The sequence below is a fragment of the Paramisgurnus dabryanus genome, chromosome 4 (genome assembly GCF_030506205.2).
Source record: "Paramisgurnus dabryanus chromosome 4, PD_genome_1.1, whole genome shotgun sequence".
In the NCBI taxonomy this organism is placed as follows: Eukaryota; Metazoa; Chordata; class Actinopteri; order Cypriniformes; family Cobitidae; genus Paramisgurnus; species Paramisgurnus dabryanus.
The window spans coordinates 17,987,653-18,010,997 of record NC_133340.1 but is presented as its reverse complement, the minus strand read 5'-3'; the positions used below and the strand labels follow the sequence as shown (position 1 = coordinate 18,010,997).

The 23,345-nt window shown below is 37.7% G+C and overlaps 1 protein-coding gene across 1 annotated transcript; it reads left to right on the top strand.

The window, feature by feature from the left end:
• The first annotated feature begins 766 nt into the window (after positions 1-766).
• Positions 767-22,413, top strand: LOC135750629 (NLR family CARD domain-containing protein 3-like). Its single transcript, XM_065269556.2, has 7 exons — positions 767-907; positions 5,023-5,187; positions 16,336-18,168; positions 18,351-18,524; positions 20,301-20,462; positions 20,602-20,648; positions 20,744-22,413. The coding sequence occupies exons 1-7, from the start codon at positions 882-884 to the stop codon at positions 21,280-21,282; spliced, it is 2,946 nt and encodes a 981-aa protein (XP_065125628.1). The 5' UTR covers positions 767-881; the 3' UTR covers positions 21,283-22,413.
• Positions 22,414-23,345: the final 932 nt, after the last annotated feature.

Genomic DNA, 23,345 nt, shown 5'->3' with positions numbered 1-23,345 from the left:
CTCTGAGGGGACAGATCTTTCAAAACCTCCCCTTACACATCAAAAGAAGGCCGATGTTCTCCAAGCCTATACGTATTAGTAAATGTGCTGAACATTCCTTAGATAAAATACAATTAGATTCAGAGGAGACATTTAATGATGTCACACAGTATTTAACCTGAACAATAGTTGCTAGGAAACACTGATCAATTTAAACCATAAAGCTCTATATATAATGTTTATAAGAAAACAATACTAACTTTCAAGTTGAATGATTGATACTTACTGTGAGTGATATTGATAACATTTCATTTTATCCAAAGAGACTTACCGTACAAGGTATAGATTGATTAACCAGCATGTGTGTCCCTTGGGATCACACCTTAGTTTTGCACTGCTAATGCAATACTCTATCACGCACACATATTGTATCTAGCATTTTGCCTTTTAATACTAATGTTTTTTATTATTTTAAAAACAATTGCAGTTTAATATTAAGAACTTCACAGATACACAGTTGTGTTAGGGCCCATTTTTTGTGATTACAAAGCACATTGTTTTGTGTATTTGGTGTAGTACAAATTATTTGCATGGTTTATGGTTAAAAAAAAAACGCATTATTTTCCACATACCGTACATTTTTTTAGCACCTCTCAGTCCCATCGATCTGTAACAGGTCGTTTTGGTCAAAGCTCATCGTTCTGAGAAAGCGCGGTGTGAACTGATTGGTCAACTGTCCAATGCGTTGTGATTGGCTGAATACCTCAATTATGTAAATGGAAATGTAATGCTCCTTGCCATGTTTTGAAAGATGAGCTCCCAAAGCAATAGTGAAAGCCAGGAGATACTATCGTCTTTACTACTTTATCAACACGAGCCTGAATTTGACCCAGAAAACACAGATGAGCAGTATGGTAAGGCTGGTAAGGTAAGGATACTAAAACATAAAACCATGTTTGCATTTGTGATTATAGAAACAACAAAGAAGCACAAATCTGCACTGCTTCAAAACTCGCGTTTGAATCGTCAGTAGGAAATTCTTTAAAGGAGCATTTCACCCATAGAAACATTAATCTTTATTGAAAGTGCGTCATATTTGTAGTTGAAATGTAACATACATTTCGAATTTGTTGCCTGTTTGACTGAGAAAAGGGGTGTTTGTAGTCTCACCCCCTCAACAAAGATATTGGACTTCATTCTTTCAATGATGCAAAATGATGATTTTTACATCATTGAAAGAAGGATGTGCAACACTGAAATCTGTATTTCTCCTGTCTCAGCTGCAACTGAGGAAATGATGCATGACCATTCAAAAACATGACTGGGGTTCTAACTATACAAAGCTTAATGCAAATGGGTGAAGTGTCCCTTTAAATATGAAACCATCGGCTCCTTACAGGATGTCAGTCAGCAGAACCAACGTAGTTGCAAAGTTGGAATTGCTTCACTTTTTTTAGACGAAGCCTTTGTGTACATCCAGCCTTGTAACTCCCCCGAGTTTAGAAAGTAATCCTTTTGTAAAATGTGCAGCACACAATTGAACATTTGAGATGTACTGTTCTGAAAGAGTGTTGTAAATAAAACCTAACCCCTGGTTTCTTAATGTTTACTATGTTGGAAGGCCAAACAAAGTAATTTTGCAACGAAACAAAAACACTACAGGGTTATTTAAAGTAACACCGTCTATCTTTGCGTTAACATTAGGGCGGTGTTATTCAAATGTTCAAACCAGTATGACGTCTTAACTGCAGAGGCTTCACTTTTAAAGAAAAGATTAATTTTTGAATCATTTAGCACTCTAAAAAAAAGGAAAACATGACATCGGGTCATATGACTCCTTTAAGCACAATATTTTGATGATTTAGCAGCGCTTCAGTTTACGGAAATAACTCAAAATGTGTTTAATTTACATGAAAGAATAGGGTAATTGCTCATTTCTGATGGAAATAAGCAAAACATTTGGGTACTAGTACCACTAACATGCAGCAGCAGCTGTTATGAAGATAATTGGGATAGTTCACCCAAAAATTCGGTCATCATAAAAAAGATGTTTTGATAAATAACGATAAGCATACGGTTTATGGGACTTCTGTATTTGTTTATCCTACTATGCATATCAATGGGAACTATCAACTGAATGCTTATCCTGATTTATCAAAATATCTTCTTTTGTGTTTACAGAATAAAGAAACTTAAACAGGTTAAACATCAGAGTGAGTAACTGAACACAGGATATACATTTTCGGTGAACTGTCTCTTTAAGACAACTTGTATGCATCAGTCCCATTAGGACTAATTATATGGCTGCACATTGTTTTGTTTCTGTCGTTATGTAATCCCTCCTGGCTTTGTGAGTAACCAAGGTGGAACAGGTATGACGGGATTTTAAGTTCTCATCGATGAGACAATGAAAAAACGCTGAGTCTTTTTATGCTTTACGCATTTATGAAGCTATGCAACGTTATCAGATATTCATTTATTTAAAGTGGCATGATCAAAATGATAGCATTGTGTAGTTTAATTAAAACATTTGTTAATCCAGTGAAATTTTTTCCTTTTAGTCATTTATTAAGAAAGAGGGGAAGCAAATGTTTCGCCCATTGTTACAAAATACATCTGCTGCTGAATTTCTAGTAAAATGGGCAGTTCCATCATTGCTACTACAGGAACAATGCAATTTGATTATAAAATTGACTTGAGAAGTGAAAACTTATAAAGAAATGCAGCAAAGTTTAATATGCGCAGCTAAAGTAATCTCAAATGCTTTCAAATGGCAACAAAAACTGAAAGCGCATGGAAGAAAACAAGCAACTTCTGTTAAAACAGATTGAAGAATAGTTAGGAAAGCAACAATTCAGTCTTTCATCACCTCTAGATCTAAAATGATTTGTAAGTACTGTGAAAGTCAGAAGACATCTGATTGAAGCTAAGTGTTTGCAAGAAGCTCCTGTAAAGCAACATTGTTGAAATAAAGACGTGCAGAATCACATCAACTGGCCCAAAGAAGCATGGCGTAACATTTTGTGGCCTGATGCCAGATGTTGGTTAACTCGATTTGACACAGATGTGCAGCAGCAGTTATCAACAGAGGTTATGCATCTAAATATTAGTAATTCAATAGTTTAAAGTGAAGTTTAATCTTAAAGTCCTTCAGTTTATAAGTGTCTAAAGAGAATACACTGCTATTTATTTAATATTCTTTTTTTTTTGCTTCCCTTAAAAGAACAAGACAGACTTGGACATTTTGTTAATATTTTCATTTGGAATTGAATGTGTAATGTTCTAAATACATTTGAAATAAGGAAATAATATCTATTTATAACATTTGTGTATGTTTTTTCACTTTTATTATTACACTGCTATTTTTTTAACACAACTGTAGGTGGTTGAGATAGACTGCTTGTCAAATGGTTTATTTAAGCCACTGCACTGATTTTGTTATGTTCTTCTTTTTGTCATTATTAACAAAGTGTTCAACAGAGTTAATAGTTTGAAAGCTTTATTTGACAAACATAGTGTGATTTATACAGATTAAGGAAGGGCAAAATATACAGGTCAAAAAACTTGTTGGTATGAAATTAAGTTATGTGACCCGCATGTTTTAACTAGATTTTCTGGTTATTGTTTTGAATAAAAACTTGCATGTAATATGTAAAGTTGAATGACATTTAGCATATTTATATAATAACATCTTACAGTTAACATGTTTTTATATGAACACTGCTGTTCTTAATCTTAAATATGTTTATTTAAGTTGATTTAAATATATAAAGTGTGTGGTAATTTTAACAAGTAACCCACACTGCAAAAATATATATATTCAAATATAAGTTTAAAATATTATTTCAAAATATAAAAAAAAAAATCATAAATATATATTTTGGCCATATTTGATATATTATGAAATATATTTTTAAAAGAAATATATTTTAAATTGTTTATATTAATGTCGCATTGGATTTTGGAAGAAAACTTTACATACCTGTAAACATAACATGCAAAAATGTACTTTATAAAATTTTATATTTCATACATACTTGACTTTTTTTTTGACCTGGAAAAAATATAAACTTTGCTGTATAGGTTGTAAAATTAGAAATGTAGGCCTATTTGTTGCCCCAGAAATACATTTTGATTAATATATGAAGGTTAAAACTAAATATATTTTCAAATTCAAAAATGAATTAATTAAGCTTTACTGTCTACTAAATGTATTCAGCATATGTTTAAAACATATTTTTGAGAAATACAGACCAGAGAAATATATTTCTGCCGTATGGGAAGTGCCTGTGATGTACGAGACGCTTGGTGGGCGGGGTGCATTCTCAAACCGAAACTGAGAACTACTCCCTACACGAGACATTTTTGAGAATCGTCGAGTAACCAGACAAAATTGTCTGCTCGTAAGTTTGTTAAAATCTTTATCCGAACATTTTCTTTTATTAAATACAGAGTCTCAATACAGAGACCATCGTAAGACTACAGAGTGACGAATTAATGCACATGCTGTATTTTCAAATGCAAATATTGTGACGCATAGAAGTTGATGGTCGGTGGGGAAAACGTACAGAAATGTTCTCAGGAAAGGAAATTTATTCAAATGTAAACAAAAAGGCGTGGTCTGTACTGATCCTGTTGAGAGCATGTATATGGAAGGGGTTTCAGAAAAGTAGTTGTCAGTCGCAATTAGAGCTTTTTTTAGCCGCAAATCTGTTTCGTCTAATGTACGCGCATTCATGTTTTTGATAAACCCAGCAACATGAAGTTCCTATAATGTTTTTGGTTCCCTTTTAATTACTTTTGGAATCAAATAATGACGTTCTGGGAACATTCTTTGTAGGTTTTATTTTCAACCAATGTTCCCACAACGTTGCAGGGTGGATAATTTAAAATAAAATATTTAGCAAGTTCAGAAATACCATTAAAACTCGAGTAATATACAGTTGTTCATGCAGTGATGTCTGGTGGACTTGTATGCTATGTGTTGTGTTTTTGTGTGCATGGACGGTGAAATTGTGTCTCATTCAAAGTGTGTGTTTACAGACCTGATGCCTTTCTAAAAATGAGTCTCAGTGAAAGGACAATGGTGGGGTCTTCTGTTCAATCCAGGAGTGAAACACCGGACATCAGCTGTTTGTCTATGAGAAGTGAAAAATCAATGCAAGGTCCCCCTTATTTCAGTGATGAATCCGTGACCTCTGATGCTTTGTAAGTATAAATGTGTAGATAGTGGTTCAACCTTTTAAAAATTATAGATAGTGGTTAAACTTTTAAAAAAATAATTTGTTTGTGTACTGCATTACATTTCCATGTGATCTACATTACGAGAAGACATAGGACTTGTGTGGCTGTCTGTATACATCTTTTTAAAGATTTGCAATATATTCTACATTCTGTATTTTATTATTTTCCTTGAGGTGGAGAATGAGCATCTTTTTTACCTAGACCCATGATTTGAATAATCTGAAGAAGCAGAAAATGCGCGTTTGACATTACAGTAATTGTGTGCCATGTAAACACCTGATTACAACATTTGAAGCTATTTTTAAATGCCTGCCCCTAGCCTGTGTCCCCCAGAAGCAATGTTAGATGGACTTCTTTATTAATTTCTTCACAATCTGCTTAATTTGGCTGCTTATCTGCCTGGTAGTTTCCGCTTTTTGTAGGCCAGTTACATCACATAAAACAATATTAATTTTTGGAACAGCAATGAAATGTTATAGCTGCAGTCAGTAAAGCTATGCATCTTTCACCGTTTAAAACATTCCTCATGCACTTGACATTTGCCTCAAAACTAAAAATTTGATCCAAACATAGTTATAATAACGCATTATTATATTCCCTGTTTATTCAACAAAAATTTGCATATCAAAATCTCTTTTTAAGTCTTTATTCAGTTGCCTAAATCTGACACAAAATCAAAACCAACCGTTTTAACACCCTTAAACATGTCACCTTTTAGTTTTTTAGGTGTTTAGTGCTGGTTGGAACTTGATTATGTAAGGGATAATGTAGAGGCAGCCGGTAGTTATTGGGAAATAAGCCCCGACAGTGTGATCAGGACCCGACGCGAAGCGGAGGGTCTTGTATCACACTGAAGGGGCTTATTTCCCAATAACTACCGGCTGCCTCTACATTATCCCGCTTATTACACGGCTACTTGCCACATAAGAAAAAAACTGGACATGAATATGAATTTGAAACATTTTATTGGCATATTTGTTTTAAATTAACATTTTTATCCTTCCGCGAAACTTTGCACAGATAAAAATGATCGTAATACCTTATTAAGATCCTCTGCTTCATACTTGTCTGTCTCCATTTTTTTCTCTTTTAGCCAGTCTTTGAGAAGTTTTAATCCCCATTCTGTATTTTTGTGTGTGTTGGCTTCGTAGCTGTCATGCTCTATTTTTTCAAGTTCAGTCTCAGTAAGCTGTCTGTGTCTTGTCGTGGTTGTCGAGTGTTTGTCACAAGATGGCGCCAAACAGACAGTAATCTTTATTGATCTTTATTGGCGCAGAGCGATTTTACTCGTGCAAGTAGTCCGGCTATGCGTTATTATTTTGGAGCGGTTATTATTTGAAAAGAACGAACCTGCAAATGTCTCAACTGACCAATCAGAATCAAGCATTCCAGAGAGCCGTGTAATAAGCTGATATAAATTCTGATATAAATGCTGTAACACTGTTCATGGTATTATTGGAAATTCAATATGTATTTTTTTATTTTTAGGGGCCATTTCCATGTTAGATAGAAAGGCATGTCTAGTTGAATGTAATACTTGTCATTTATCAAATGAATTGCTATAATTTAATATATACTATATATTTAATATAGTTTCTCTGTTTTCTGTGTTTTTTTTTGTCTATAAAAATATAAACTGCTATATAAATAAATGTGACTTGATTATTGGCTTTGAAGTACATGATTAAAAAAAGTCAGGACTAAGGTAAAAACATCATCAAATTTTCATCAGCGAAGTAAATCATAAAAAACAGAGTAGTTAACAAACACTTATGCAATATGCATTTAATAACATTTAACAAAGTATTAACTTGACTGTTATTCTACATATTTGTTTTATTCCAATTATACAGTAATGCTATTAGATATTGATAAAAATATTTCTCTAAAAAAATTGAATCATCATTCTGTTTGAAAACCACTACCTTTCAACATGAAGTGAATTCAAACAGGCCACATTGGCGAAAGTTAATTTGTCTCTATGCTAATGGGTCTGGTGTGGGTATGGGTGAATTTATTCAGCTGTCACTGAAAATGACCCAGACACTTATGCTTATGGCTCAGCCCACCTCTCACTTCAAACACTGCTGTTCACCTTTTAACACCTAAACCAGCCAGGAAATATCCAAGACCAGGGCCAGCTCGTGGGGCTCTAGGCAAGTTCATGTAGATAAGTCCCAATACTGTAATTACTCAGATCTTATTCTAATACTTAATCTTTTTAATAAAATAAACTATCTTCTGACTTCACAAAACTTCTCACATAATGGATGCTTTCCCCTTCACATTAAATTGGCAAGGCTTAAACAGTGCCTGTTCTGCAAACTGATTCTGTTAACTCTGATGTAGGCCTATATTTTGCAGAGTTGTATAAAGCATTCATGCTCTTTAAAAAAAAGCAATTAGCTCCACCTTAAGCTTATTGTAACATATCTCATTCTGGCTCAGTCTTGTCCCTGTTATTTACTTTTTCTACTTTTACAGTTGAGTAAATATGTTCCGTTGTACAAAAATATAAATCTGGTAATTGTCAGCTTGACCCTTTACAAACTCATTTGGTTAAAGCTGGGTTACATTTCCATTCTTCTTTAATCAATGACATTATGCATATAGCGGCAACCAATAACCGCTCAGGGGCGAAGTATCGAGAAGAAGCATTTGCTGACGCGTTCCAGTTGTTCTTTGATGATATTTATTGTAGAGACATTCATGTATACAAACAAACGAAAACAACAAACTCATAAACAAAAACGCATACGATGATGCAAAACTCTAAGTACAGACATACTTTTAACTGATGATGAAGTCCATAAAGTCACATTAAAATAGACCAATAAAGTTTACGGTAACCTACGATGTTTTGACGTCCAAGTTTACGGTCAACAGAAAGTAAGCTTTCCCGCTTACTTCCCCCCTGTTCCAATACACACTAACAAACAGGAAATGGAGTGAAATACTTATACAGGTGAAACCAGTGAAATACCATGACCCGGAAGTGAATACTCAAAATTACAAAATAAAGGTTCAAACATACAGTGCACTTACATTCCAGCCCCTGATTATTACACAATACATCTGTAATAATCATCAAATATAATTAAGAATAAATACAAACATTTACACTGCAGTATGGCACATACATTTTCATTGAGTTTTTTTTTTTTGTTCTCCCTTTTTTTTCTTTTTCAATAAAAGTTTGTTTAGTTCATCTTTGTAGATACAAAGTTTGTCCTCAATAATATAAGAATTGTCATGTCCGTTGAGAGCTCTCAAATGTCACTATAAGTTGTTAGTCCGTAGATTCATGATGTTCCTCAGCTTCAAGAAGACAAATAGTTTTTGTAATTGGTCTAGTTAAGAGGGAACTCTTAGTCTTGATTTTGACTTGTCGTACAAATCCTTTTTTGTCCTTTGTGGTGTCCACAATTCTACCCATATTCCAGGAGCTCCTTGGTGCATTGTCGTCCACTACAAGCACAACATCTCCCAACTGAAAGTTGCGCGTTTTTACAATCCACTTCTGTCGTTCCTGTAGTAGAGGTAGGTAATCGGTTATCCATCGCTTCCAAAAGAGATTTGACATGTATTGAACTTGACGCCATCTTCTACGCGTATACAAGTCCTCTTTTGTGAAGGTTCCAGGAGGTAATGTCAAATTTGTCTTTAATAGGAGAAGATGATTAGGTGTTAAGACTTGTAAATCATTAGGGTCAGAAGAAGCTCTTGTTATAGGTCTATTGTTAAGTATTGATTCCACTTCACAAAAAAATGTAAGAAGACCTTCTTCGTCCAAGCGCTGACCTTGAACAATAGCATTCAGGATTTTCCTTATCGATCGTATAAGTCTCTCCCAAATTCCTCCATGATGCGAACCAGTAGGTGGATTGAATGTCCATTTTATCTTCTTTTGAAGAAGAACGTCGTTGATCTGATTTTGATTCCAATTTTGTATTGCTTCTCGTAATTCACGTTCAGCTCCCACAAAATTTGTCCCATTATCTGAGCGTATTTCAGCCACTTGTCCACGTCGTGCAATGAAGCGTCTTAATGCATGAATAAATGAATCTGTATCCAAGGATGCAGTCATTTCAATGTGAACAGCTCTTATGGCAAGACAAGTAAAGATAACGCCGTAGCGTTTTAGTGTGACTCTTCCCCGTTTTATCTCAAAGGGACCAAAACAATCTACTCCAACATGAGTAAACGGTGGTTTATCTGGTAAAACTCGATCTGGTGGTAAATCTGCCATTTGTTGATGTCCTGCAGTTCCATGGAACTTTCTACATACAACACATTTTGATAGAATTCTTCTTATGGCTGCAGCAGCTCCAGTGATCCAATATTGTTGTCGAAGGATAGCCAGCATGTAGTTTCGCCCACTATGTCCAACTTGTTCATGAATGTGGTGCAAAATCAGGTTAGAAATGTGCATATCCTTAGTCAGTACAATTGGGTATTTAGCTTCTTCAGGAATTTCTGCATTACTAAGACGACCACCAACTCTTAAAATACCAGATTGAAGTATGGGATTGAGATGGTAGAGAGAACTACTTCTCTTGACTATTCCATTCTTTTGCAGACTTGCCAACTCATCATAAAATTTCCACTCTTGACACAGTCGTATGATTTCCATTTCTGATTTTTCCAACTCCTCCAGTGAAAGCAGGTCCTTGTGTCCAATAGATGTTAACTTTTGTATTCCTTTATCAACAGTTGTCATCTGCTGAGATGGATCCACGGCCTGTGGCTGTTTCCGCTTTCTGACACGATCCAACAGTATTGTCTTAAAGCGAAGAATCCATGCAACGGCCTTTTTCAGTCGCATCCAAGAAGAAAAGTAATTAAAGAAGCGTAATAAGGAGTCTGATTCTTCCTTGACTTCTATCCTGTTTACCAAGACACTTACTTTCACTTCAGGATCATTAGCCATCATTACATCTTGACATGTAGGATCTACTGGCCATTCTTCTTGTGGCTAGACAAGAAATGTAGGACCAGTAAGCCACGTACTATTTTGTAGAAATAAAGCCACTTTTACTCCTCTTGATGTCAAATCCGCTGGATTACTCAATGAATTCACATATTTCCACTGTGATATGTCAGAGTTCTTCAGAATTTCTGACACTCTGTTAGAAACGAAGCACTTGAATCTTGTGGTCGTATTTCGTAAGTACTTAAGAACTGAAGTACTGTCTGTCCAGAAGATTGATTCCTGAAAGGGCATCTTAAGCTCTCTCATCCATATGTTGTTAATGCGACTAGCAAGTGTGGCAGCTGTAAGCTCCAAGCGAGGAATTGTAGTGGATTTCAACGGCGTAACTCTTGCCTTGCTTGCCAGAAGAGTTGAATGTGTCAAATTATTGGCGTTGTGAATCAACAGGTAAGACACCACACCGAATCCTTGTTCACTTGCGTCTGAAAAGTGGTGCATTTGAGCAGATGTTACTTCACCAAATCCATCAGGCTTTATACACCTTTTGACCTTGAAACTTTCCAAATGATGCAGGTCATCTAGCCACTTCCTCCAACGTTGTATATAGTCGTCAGGAATAACATCGTCCCATCCAATTTCCTTTCTGCATAGATCTTGTAGGATTATTTTTGCAGATAGAATCACAGGTGAGAGGAATCCTAGAGGGTCATAAATGGAACTAACGACAGAAAGAATTCCTCTTCTGGTAAAAGGTCGCTCACGGACTACCACCTTAAATTGAAAGGCGTCTGACTCAGCACACCACTGTACTCCCAGGGCTCTTTCTAGTGGTAATACATCATGATCCAAATCAAGGTCCTTTACCTTGCTCTCTTTGTCCTTTTCAGGTATGGCACTCAATACGGCACGACTGTTACTCATCCACTTAGTTAAGTGAAATCCTCCATTGGCACACATATCAGTGAGGTTCCTGTACAGATGTATGGCATCAGATTCAGATGTTACAGAGACAAGACAGTCATCCACGTAGAAGTTATTAAACACAACGTCCTTTGTCTTGTCATCATATAGGTCCTTTTGATCTGTTGCACATTTCCTTAATGCGAAGTTTGAGCAACTCGGTGAAGATGTAGCACCAAATAAATGTACCACCATTCTGTATTCCTCCAAACTGTTGTTCATGTTACCTTCAGGCCACCAAAGAAACCTTAAAAGATCACGATCTACTGGGTGGACTTTCACCTGATGAAACATAGACTCAATGTCGGCCATCAGGGCAACAGTTTCTAGTCTGAATCGTACAAGTACGCTAACTAGTGAACTAGTTAGATCAGGGCCATGTAAGAGATTACCATTCAACGATGTACCTTGATAAGAAGCGCCGCAATCAAACACAACCCTTATTTTGTGTTTTTTAGGATGGTATACACCATGATGTGGTATATACCAAAGATGTCCATCACATCTTTCCAACTCGGCCATGGGTACTCTTTCTGCATAACCCTTACTAATAACATCTTCCATGAAGGTGGTGTAGTTTGCATGAAAGGTAGGATTCACTTTGAACCTTCTTTGCAGATGTACAGCACGCTGCTCCACAACTTTACGATTAACTGGCATGATAACATCAGTGTTTCTGAATGGCAGTCCAATGTGATAGTGACCATCAATGAGTTTTGCTGAACGGGACACAAAATCCATAAATTGTTGATCTTCCCTCGATGATCCAATCTGTTCATCATGAGCAGTCTCAGGAAAATCTGCCTTAAACTGTCGCTTCCACAGTTCTTCCAATTTCAGCACCGAAATCCTACTCACCATTACAGGAGATCGATTCATAGCATCTTCCTTTGTGACCGTTCCTTTAAGTGGTCCATTAATCGTCCAGCCAAACATAGTTTTTATTGCATAGGGACCATTATTCTGACTTCTTATGATCTGCCAAGGTTCTAATGCCTGTGGAACATTGGCTCCAATCAAGAGTTCAACATCAGAGTCGATTGCAGGTAAGTTGAGGTGACACAAATTTGGCCAAGACTGAAGATCATTTTGTGAAGCTATATTAGCTGTAGTTACAGGCATAGCATCTTGAGTATATACCTCAGGTATTAAACAATAATGTTCCTGATTCAACCCAGACACTTCCAAATCATTCAGGACATAACTGCTGACTGATTTGTCTTGACTTATGGTCCTGAGAAGAATATTCACTTTTTTACCAGGGAGATTGAGCTTATGCATTAAACTTTCAGTACAAAATGAAGCAGAGCTGCCTGAATCCAGAAAAGCGTAAGTTTTCACAACATTATTTCCCTTTTTTGACTTGACACACACAGGAACAATGGATAATGCACAGCAGTCTGTACCAGCCCCAGTATGAGCATTGGACTGTAGGGAAATCATAGCACTACCAATAGCAGTTTTCAATTCAGATTGCTTGTGTGAAGTATCTGACCTTTCACGCTGGAATATGTGAAGAAGATCTGGATGATTAAGATTACATACAGTGCAAGTTCTTCTCTTCTTGCAATCTCTGCTGATATGTCCAGTCTGTAAACAACCAAAACATATTCCTTTAACTTTCAGGAAGTTCATCTTTTCTCTGTGCCCTTTTTTTGAAAGTTTATGACAAACACTCAATGCATGCTCTCCATCACAAAAGATACAGTTGTTGTTGGTTACTGTCTTACTGTGCTCCTTTACATTGGACATGGAAGAAATTGTGGTACCAAAACTACTTCTGGACTTTTGCGGAGTCATTCTTGCATTCACTTTGTTAGTTCCTGTGGAGGGTGTATCCTGTATATTCCCAAACACAGGATCTGAAAGGATTTTCACATGTTTCTCAATAAAATTGACAATATCAACAAAGGTAGTCTGACTGTTGTTTCGTTCCTTTAACTCGTATGCAACAATTCTCCATTTATCTCTGTATTTGTATGGAAGTTTTGAGAGAATGATCTGCATGTTGGAAGTGAGGTTTAACTCATTCATGTAATTCATACTTTGCATAGCATTGCAACAACTCCTTAGGAAGAGAGCATATTCTTGCAGAGCCTTTGCATCTTCAAATTTAATCACTTTCCATGAAAGAGCCTTGTTCATGTAAGAAGCAGCTATTTTCACCTCATCTCCAAAATTCTCCTTGAGTAAAGTTTTTGCCTTCAAGTAGCCTTGTAATGGAGTCATATGTTGGCAACTTCGAACGATTTCTTTGGGCTGTCCTCTTGTATATTGTTCCAAAAAATGCAAGCAGTCACCTGGGCTATCTGCCCTTTTTTCCACCACTTCCTCAAATGAGCGTAAGAATTCATGAAAGCGTAATGGATCTCCATCAAAGTAAGGTATTTCTCTAGGTGGAAGTGAAGATAGGGTATTCTGTTTAACCAACAAGGTAGTTATTTCATTCTGCTTATCAATAAGTTGTAGCATATTCATGTAACTGAGATCATTTTGAGTACTCGTTCCATTACCAGTTCCATTATTCCGACTGTCCAATAATGACATGCTAGATGCAGGAATCTGAGAATGTTGTATTTTGGGTCTGATTGATGATTGTTGTACTTGAGCTGAGATCCCCTGTGCAGCATGAGCTGAGATCCCCTGTGCAGCATGAGCTGAGATCCCCTGTGCAGCATGAGCTGAGATGCCCTGTGCAGCATGAGCTGAGATGCCTTGTGCAGCATGAGCTGAGATGCCTTGTGCAGCATGAGCTGAGATGCCTTGTGCAGCATGAGCTTGAGATGTTCCATAAGCAGTCAAAGTTTGTGATACAAATGGCTCAGTATCTGAAGGAATCAATGCTTCCACATTAATATGACGAGAACTGGATTTAATTCTATTAGCAGAGGTATATGATCCTAGTTTTGCATTTTGATACACCTTTAATTTAGCCATTGACTCAGCCAGTTTGGTTTCCAACTCCAGATTTTCTCTTGTTTTCCTCAGTTGCTCTTCTTGCTCCTCCAATGCATGTTTCCTTTGTAACATTTGTTGAGTGGCTAATAATGCAGCCAATTCTGCTTCAGCCTTAAGACGTGTAGATGACACAGAAGAGCGGCTGGATCGAGATCCATGAGACATTACTCCAGAAGACCCTTTTTTGCTTGTGTTTGAAACACTGTCACTTGGTTGAACATCGTCATTACAATCACCAGACTCAGTTTGTACAGGCTTGTGTTGAATATTACATGCTGTAGCAACAACAGAAGTAGATAACTCTGGTATACATGTCATTTGTGATACGATGACTGGTTCATGAGGGTTAAAAGCTTTTGTGTTCTTAGCTTCAAAGAGCCAAAATTCCAAATCCTCCACAAAACTATGATAACGGGTACAGATGGCATCAAACCATTCATTTTGTTTGCTTAGTTCATCCAGAGGTACAAGAGGTAGTAAACATTTGTGTGACACAATAGCTTCAGACATAGTCAGTTTCATACTTTCCAACATTGAGCTCAGTTGAGACGCATTTTCATCACATTTCATCAGTTCCATCATGATTCCAATCATACCTTTCACTTTGTTCACTTTAATCTTCCGATCCTTTTGTAGCGATTCAATTTTTGCCAACAAAGCCTTAGCCGTGAGCTTACGCTCTCGTTTGCCACCACCAGCGTCTTGGTCGCTGCCATTAGCATTTTGCACGCCCCCTTTGGCGTCTTGCATGCCGCAATCGGCGTCTTGCTCGCCGCTATCAGCGTTGTGCTCCATTTAGTTCATCAACACTACAACGGTGTGAACTTAATTCCAAACAACGCTGTCTTCGGGTACACAGAGCAACATCCACAATCATGAGCTCATAAGCAAACGCACCTCAAATCCAATTCCAATCCAACGTAGCAGTAGCATATAGCAGCGTCTTCCACAGCAACAACAAACACAGCTCACAAATAATTGAAATCGCGGACATACCTCAATTGCCGTTTTCGTGCGACAAGTATGTGTGGTGATGAGTCTCCTTATACAAACACAGGTGAGCAGATGAAGCCATTTCCAATTGCGTCCAAACTTCCAAACAGAGCCAGTTTCTGTTGACTTATATATAGCGGCAACCAATAACCGCTCAGGGGCGAAGTATCGAGAAGAAGCATTTGCTGACGCGTTCCAGTTGTTCTTTGATGATATTTATTGTAGAGACATTCATGTATACAAACAAACGAAAACAACAAACTCATAAACAAAAACGCATACGATGATGCAAAACTCTAAGTACAGACATACTTTTAACTGATGATGAAGTCCATAAAGTCACATTAAAATAGACCAATAAAGTTTACGGTAACCTACGATGTTTTGACGTCCAAGTTTACGGTCAACAGAAAGTAAGCTTTCCCGCTTACTTCCCCCCTGTTCCAATACACACTAACAAACAGGAAATGGAGTGAAATACTTATACAGGTGAAACCAGTGAAATACCATGACCCGGAAGTGAATACTCAAAATTACAAAATAAAGGTTCAAACATACAGTGCACTTACAATGCATGTGTTACGAGTGAAGCTCCTGCTTCGCTCCTCGATCTCCACCAGAGGGAGCCATCCTCTGGGTATTATTCCGACTACATTTCCCATAAGCCCACATACCTGAACTGATTTCACTTGCACCTGATTCTCATCACTCTGCCTATTTAAGACTCTCAGCATGGACTCTCTTCGCGAAGTCTTGATTTCCCCCGGCATCATTTCTAAGCGTTATTATCTGGCTGATTATCCCGTGCCTGTTTGGAGTGTTTACTGATTATTCTGATTGTTCGCTGCCTGCCCCTCAGCTTTGTGGTCATCTTTCATGCAATAGTTTGTATGAGCAGTTCCAATCAGGGTTTTATCCTTTACTCAGTGTTGAGACTGCACTGCTGCTAATTCTGGTCGGTTATCAATATTTATTCTTCCCGATCTTACTGCAGCATTTAACATCATTTCATATTCTATAGGAGATTAAAATCTCTAGGATTTACTGGTACTTTTTTTTTTGTTTTGTTACTATCTTACTGTTCACACTCATTTTGTATCTGGTGTTCTACAGGGTTTTGTCCTGGGACCTTTTTTGTTTCTTATTTATTTTTAACCTATTGACACTATTTTCACTATTTGTAAGTTGTCATTGAGTGCCATGAAAGGCACCTATAAATAAAATGTACAATAATAATAATAATTTATCTTTACTAATTATCTCTGCAGTGGGGAAGATTATCATCAGGATTCTCATGAACCAGTAGATGATGTTCTGCAGAAAGTCAGAGATCAACACAAAACCATCATGAAGAACAAGTATGAGAGTTTATTTGAGGGAATCAAACACCAAGAGAATCAAACCCTCCTGAAGAGGATTTACACACAACTGTACATCATAGAGGGAGAAAGTAAAGGAGTGAATGAAGAACATGAAGTTTTACATATGGAGAAAAACACCAGAACACAACACTTACAAGACACAACAATCTACTGCAATGACATCTTTAAACGCTTACCTGAACCAGAATATAAAACAAAGAAAAGAAGAGAGAGGAAAGACAAAATCAAGAGTGTTTTTACCAAAGGCATTGCTGGAATTGGAAAAACCGTCTCTGTACAGAAGTTCATTCTGGATTGGGCAGAGGGAACAGCCAATCAGGATATAGATTTCATGTTTGTGTTTCCGTTTCGAGAACTGAACTTGATTCAAGATGATCGGTACAGTCTTCACAAACTTCTGCTTGACTTTCATCCTGAACTTCAAGATCTGGACTCAAAGATTTATGATGAGTGTAAAGTTGTGTTCATCTTTGATGGTCTGGATGAAAACAGAATGACACTGATGTTTTCAGATACTGAGAAAGTTTCTGAGGTGACTGAGACTTCATCAGTGCCTGTGTTGATATCAAACCTCATGAAAGGAGATCTCCTTCCATCTGCTCTCATCTGGATCACCTCCAGACCAGCAGCAGCCAATCAGATCCCTTCTAAATACATCAACCGTCTGACAGAAATCCAGGGTTTCAATGACGCTCAGAAGGAGGAATATTTCAGGAAGAGAATCAGTGATGAACATCAAGCCAGCAGAATCATCTCACACGTCAGAAGATCAAGAAGTCTCCACATCATGTGTCACATACCAGTCTTCTGTTGGATCTCATCCACTGTGCTTCAAAACATCCTGAAACAAGACAATGAGAGAACAGAAATCCCTAAAACTCTGACTGAAATGTACATCCACTTCCTGCTGATTCAGATGAATATGAAGAATGAGAAGTATGATGAGAGAGATCCAGAGAAACTCCTGCAGTCCAACAGAGAAGTGATTGTCAAACTGTCTGAACTGGCTTTCAAACAGCTGATGAAGGGTAATGTGATGTTTTATGAGGAGGAGCTGAGAGAGTCTGGCATTGACATCACTGACGCCTCAGTGTATTCTGGGATTTTTACTGAGATCTTTAAGGAGGAATCTGGGATACATCAGAGAAAAATCTACTGCTTCATACATCTCAGCTTTCAGGAGTTTCTGGCTGCATTCTATTGGTTTTACTGCTGTGCATGTACTGCTATGAAAGCTCTTGCATTTTTTGATCCATTGAATAATTTGCTTAAAGGTGCAGTAGATAAAACTCTTCAGAGTGAAACTGGACATCTGGATCTTTTCCTGCGATTCGTGCTGGGCATCTCACTGGAATCCAATCAGAGAGTCTTACAAGATCTTCTGACACACAAGGTGAAAACCTCAGAAACCATCAGGGAAATCACACAGTACATTAAAGATAAAATTAAACTTGATCATCTCTCAGCTGACAGATCCATCAATCTGTTTCTGTGTCTTCTTGAAGTGAATGATCAGACTCTGTACAGAGAGATTGAGGAGTTTGTGAGATCAGACAAACACTCAGAGAAGAAACTCTCTGCTGCTCACTGTTCAGCAATAGCCTACATGCTTCAGATGTCAGAGGAGGTGCTGGATGAGCTGAATCTGAAGAAATACAACACAACACAGGAGGGGAGAAGAAGACTCATACCAGCTGTCAGCAACTGCACAAGAGCTATGTAAGGTTTTACAATACAGTAGTATAGTTTTTATTTCTTTATCTAAACTGATTTGATGAAGTAACATTTTTACATGGTAGGAAATAGAGGGATAATATATGACAACTTATGACACTTTCAATCAAATCTGATATTGAAATACCCATAAAAGAGTCCCACTAATTACATGTGTTTATGTTTAGACTTGCTGACTGTGATCTCACAGTTGAGTGCTGTAAAATTGTGGCCTCAGCTCTACAATCCTCAAACTCACCTGTGAGAGATCTGGACTTGAGTAACAATGACCTGCAGGATTCAGGAGTGAAGCTCATCTCTGACGCTCTAAAGAGTCCAGACTGTAAACTTAAGATACTGAAGTAAGGATTAAGTATTTTATGAGTGTTCTGGAAATAAGATTTTATAAACATACTAACAGAAATAATCACAACCTCTATATGCAGATTATGCGTTTGATGTGTATCTTTATTTTTTAGCGGTCTGTAGATTATCTGTCTGTTGATGTGTGTTTTTTAGATAATCTATCTGTTTGTCTGTAGATTATCTGTCGGTTGATGCATATGTCTGTAGATTAGCTGTCTGTTGATGTGTGTCTGTAAATTATCTGTCTGTTGCTGTGTGTCTGTAGATTATCTGTCTGTTGATGTGTGTCTGCAGATTATCTGTCTGTTGATGGGTGTGTCTGTAGATTATCTGTCTGTTGATGTGTGTTTCTTTAGATTATCTATCTGTTTGACTGTAGATTATCTGTCTGTTGATGCATGTGTATGTAGATTATCTGTCTGTTGATGTGTGTTTGTAAATTATCTGTCTGTTGATGTGTGTCTGTAAATTATCTGTCTGTTGCTGTGTGTTTCTTTAGATTATCTATCTGTTTGTCTGTAGATTATCTGTCTGTTGATGCATGTGTTTTTAGATTATCTGTCTGTTGATGTGTGTCTGCAGATTATCTGTCTGTTGATGTGTGTCTGTAGATTATCTGTCTGTTGATGTGTGTCTGTAAATTATCTGTCTGTTGATGTGTGTCTGTAAATTATCTGTCTGTTGATGTGTGTCTGTAAATTATCTGTCTGTAGATGTTCTGTTTGTTGATGTGTGTGTCTGTAGATTATCTGTCTGTTGATGTGTGTGTCTGTAGATGATCTGTCTGTTGATGTGTGTGTCTGTAAATTATCTGTCTGTTGCTGTGTGTCTGTAGATTGTCTGTCTGTTGCTGTGTGTCTGTAGATTATCTGTCTGTTGATGTCTGTGTCTGTAGATTATCTGTCTGTTGATGTGTGTGTTTGGAAATTATCTGTCTGTTGCTGTGTGTCTGTAGATTGTCTGTCTGTTGCTGTGTGTCTGTAGATTATCTGTCTGTTGATGTCTGTGTCTGTAGATTATCTGTCTGTTGATGTGTGTGTTTGGAAATTATCTGTCTGTTGCTGTGTGTCTGTAGATTGTCTGTCTGTTGCTGTGTGTCTGTAGATTATCTGTCTGTTGATGTGTGTGTTTGTGTGTGTGTAGATTATCTGTCTGTTGACGTGTGTGTGTTTGTATATTATCTGTCTGTTGATGTGTGTGTGTCTGTAGATTTATCTGTCTGTTGATGTGTGTGTGTCTGTAGATTATCTGTTTGTTGATGTCTGTGTCTGTAGATTATCTGTCTGTTGATGTGTGTGTTTGGAAATTATCTGTCTGTTGCTGTGTGTCTGTAGATTGTCTGTCTGTTGCTGTGTGTCTGTAGATTATCTGTCTGTTGATGTGTGTGTTTGTGTGTGTGTAGATTATCTGTCTGTTGATGTGTGTGTGTTTGTATATTATCTGTCTGTTGATGTGTGTGTGTGTCTGTAGATTTATCTGTCTGTTGATGTGTGTGTGTGTGTGTGTGTGTGTGTGTGTGTGTGTGTGTGTGTGTGTGTGTGTGTGTGTGTGTGTGTGTGTGTGTGTGTGTGTGTGTGTGTGTGTGTGTGTGTGTAGATTATCTGTCTGTTGATGTGTGTGTCTGTAGATTATCTGTCTTTTGATGTGTGTGTGTCTGTAGATTATCTGTCTGTTGACGTGTGTGTCTGTAGCTTGTCTGGCTGTTGACATGTGTGACTGTAGATCATCTGTGTGTGTGACTTTAAATTGTATGTCTGTTTTTGTGTCTGTAGATTATCAGGTTGTATGGTGACAGATGAAGGTTGTTGTTATTTGGCTTCAGCTCTGAGTTCAAACCCATCATTACACCTGAGAGAGCTGGATCTGAGCTACAATCACCCACAACACTCAGGACGACAGATGCTCAAAGAAAGTCTTATAAACTGTGCTCTCAAGTATGTGTGGTATTGTGTGTAATATAAAAATACATAAAAATATATCCTAGCTTCTTTTATAAATAATAAAGGTTACATGTTTCATTTTTTTCTGAAAATATTAAAATCTGTTTGTAATGAAATGTATTTGTTTGTCTAGTTTGGACCAGGGAGAACACTTCAGGATCACACCAGGTCTGAGAAAATGTAGGTCTTTCTGTCCTTTACTCACATTCTCCCTCGCATTTAACCACATTGTAAAAGTATCATTGACTCTGTTTAATCTCTTCTCTTGTATTCAGATTTCTGTGATCTCACACTGGATCCAAACACAGCAAACGTTCATCTTGTTCTCTCTGAGGACAACAAAAAGGTGACACATTTGAAAGAAGAGCAGCTGTATCCTGATCATCCAGACAGATTTGAGTGTTATGAACAGGTGCTGTGTAACGAGGGTCTGACTGGACGCTGTTATTGGGAGGCTGAATGGAGCGGCTGGTCTGATATAGCGATGGCATATAAAGGAATCGGTAGGAAAGGAAAGACTGAAGACTGCGATTTTGGACTCAATGAAAAGTCTTGGGCCTTGAGCTGTGTGAATGGCCGATTCACAGTGTGGTGTAATAAAAACAGTATTGACATATCTGTACCTTCACCACAACCTAAAATAATAGGAGTATATCTGGACTGGTCGGCCGGCACTCTGTCCTTCTACAGCGTCTCTGACACTCGAACACTTGCACACTTACACACAGTCAACACAACATTTACTGAACCTCTATATGCTGGATTTGGGGTTTTTTATTCTGATTGCTCTGTGTCTCTGTGTCAGAATAAATAAACAATAGCAGATAGCAATTTAAAATGTAAATGTCTCTATTAATACACACTCTTTTACAAACACTTTTCTATTAACACTATGGGCCCTATCTTGCAGCCAGCGCAATTGACTTTGTCAGTGACGCATGTATCATTCGTATTTTGCACCGGCGCACAGCGGGTTTTTCCCTCCACAGACGCACGTCGGCAAACTAGGGAATAAACTTGCGCTCCCTGGGCGGTTCAGCGCAAAAAAGGAGGCGTGTTCCGGCGCAAACCATCCCTGATGCTATTTTGCAGTTTCAAAAAACAATTGCGCCACTGACCAGAAAAAACTATTCTAAAGTCAGAGGCGCATTGCGCGTTGTTCATTATGCTATTTTAGGGGGCATGCTTGACCATAATGTATAGCGTGCACAACGCGCACACACTTTGCTTATCTAATCTAGACAGATGCAACAGTTATTTTTGCAAATCATAAATTGTTACAATAAAAAATATTAATACATGAGATAAGGGAAATCATTGTGGTGAGCATTGTGGTGAAAGTTTTTATTTATTTTGTGTGGCTGCGTTAAAAAATTATCATGCAAATAACGATTAAAATATTTTCATAAGTTTGTTGTGTGGCTTTATTACGTTTATTTTACGTAAATAATAATTCAAATGTTTTCATAAGAAACCTTTATGTATGTGAACTTGATTTGTAAGTGTACTTTGGGGTGGACGCAGCGATGTCCTCTGCTGGCCTCCCGTTACACGGCGTGGCCGATTTATGCTGGCAAGCTTGGGATTCCCCCGTCTCCTGACATCATTGTAGCGCTTGCGGCGTAACGTCCCGGGGATGCCAGCTGATGAGACAGTTGTGGCTATTTCCTCCCACGCCTGTTTAACTGACGCTGATTTGGGCGGGTTTCTCCTATCCCCATACAAAACAACTTCTCTGTCTTTGACTGGTCTTACAAGGACGTCGGTCTCCTCGGCTGTGAACCGCTCCTGGCGTGCGCCTGGTAAATCCCTCATATAGCAACCCGCCATGGAACTTGCGCACTTGCGTTTAAAGGGAATGTTGGATGACGTTCTGATTGGTTTATTTGACGTTACGCCCAAACCACACCTATGAATAATGAACCTACTTCAAACCAACCCCTTATTGATTTGCGCCTGGCGCAAGAGTTATTTCTCCCAGCGGGAAAATAGCAACAGCGCCCAAGATCCACCCACAAACTCACTTGCGCTTTGCTCTTTGCACTTGCGTTTCAGATCGTTAAAATAGGGCCCAAAGTGTCGTCTATCAGTACCAGGTGGTATTTTGTACAAATGTAGAACGACTTCATTTTGAACATAAGTTGCACATTGTTACTTTCAACCCTCTCAGTTGGGACGAAGGTAACACACACACAAGTGGGTCAAAAGTGACAATAGCATCTGAGCTTTGAATACATCAAAAGTTTATTAACATCATAGTTAATTGAGAGCTCCATAAACTGAGCTGAAGCGTGTCAGGTAAGAGAGACATACAAAATGTGCAGAGCAGTGCATCACCAGGAACATGATTGAAAATCAATGCAGTAAAGTGTGTAATATGTTGGTGGAGCATGACTGATGTTTACATGCACCCTCATAATGCGATTATAATGGGATTTGGGCAATATTGCGATTATACTTTAACTCATGGAAACACAATACTTTGGTAAAAGTAAGCTCATAATCTCTGCAAGTATAATCGTATTATAACGTATAGTATAACATAGAGTTTTTAATCGCAGTACAGTATGTGGCCATGTAAACACTTTAATCGCATTTATACTGCACTATACTGGATTTATACTGTGTTTTTGTCACGCACCTTAAGCGCAAATTCATTTAAACTTGACAATGGGAACAGCAGGAGTGACAGCATCAGTGTATGGCAAGTATTCAAAAATATCATTCTCAAATTACCCAAAACAACAATACACAAAAATGTTGTTACTTCGACAAATGGGATCATGGCATATTTTCAAGTTCCCATTGTGTCCTTATGTGCATTGCGTAACTTTTAGTGTCAGACGCTCTCTTGACAGAAATTCAATATAATCTACA

Bases quoted from the DNA above. Each gene is read 5' to 3' on its own strand.
- LOC135750629 (XM_065269556.2), top strand. From the start codon at position 882: ATGAGCAGTATGGTAAGGCTGGTAAG. The intron at 18,169-18,350 runs GTAAGGTTTTAC...GTTTATGTTTAG, and splicing joins AGCAACTGCACAAGAGCTAT to ACTTGCTGACTGTGATCTCA. The intron at 20,649-20,743 runs GTAGGTCTTTCT...TCTTGTATTCAG, and splicing joins CACACCAGGTCTGAGAAAAT to ATTTCTGTGATCTCACACTG.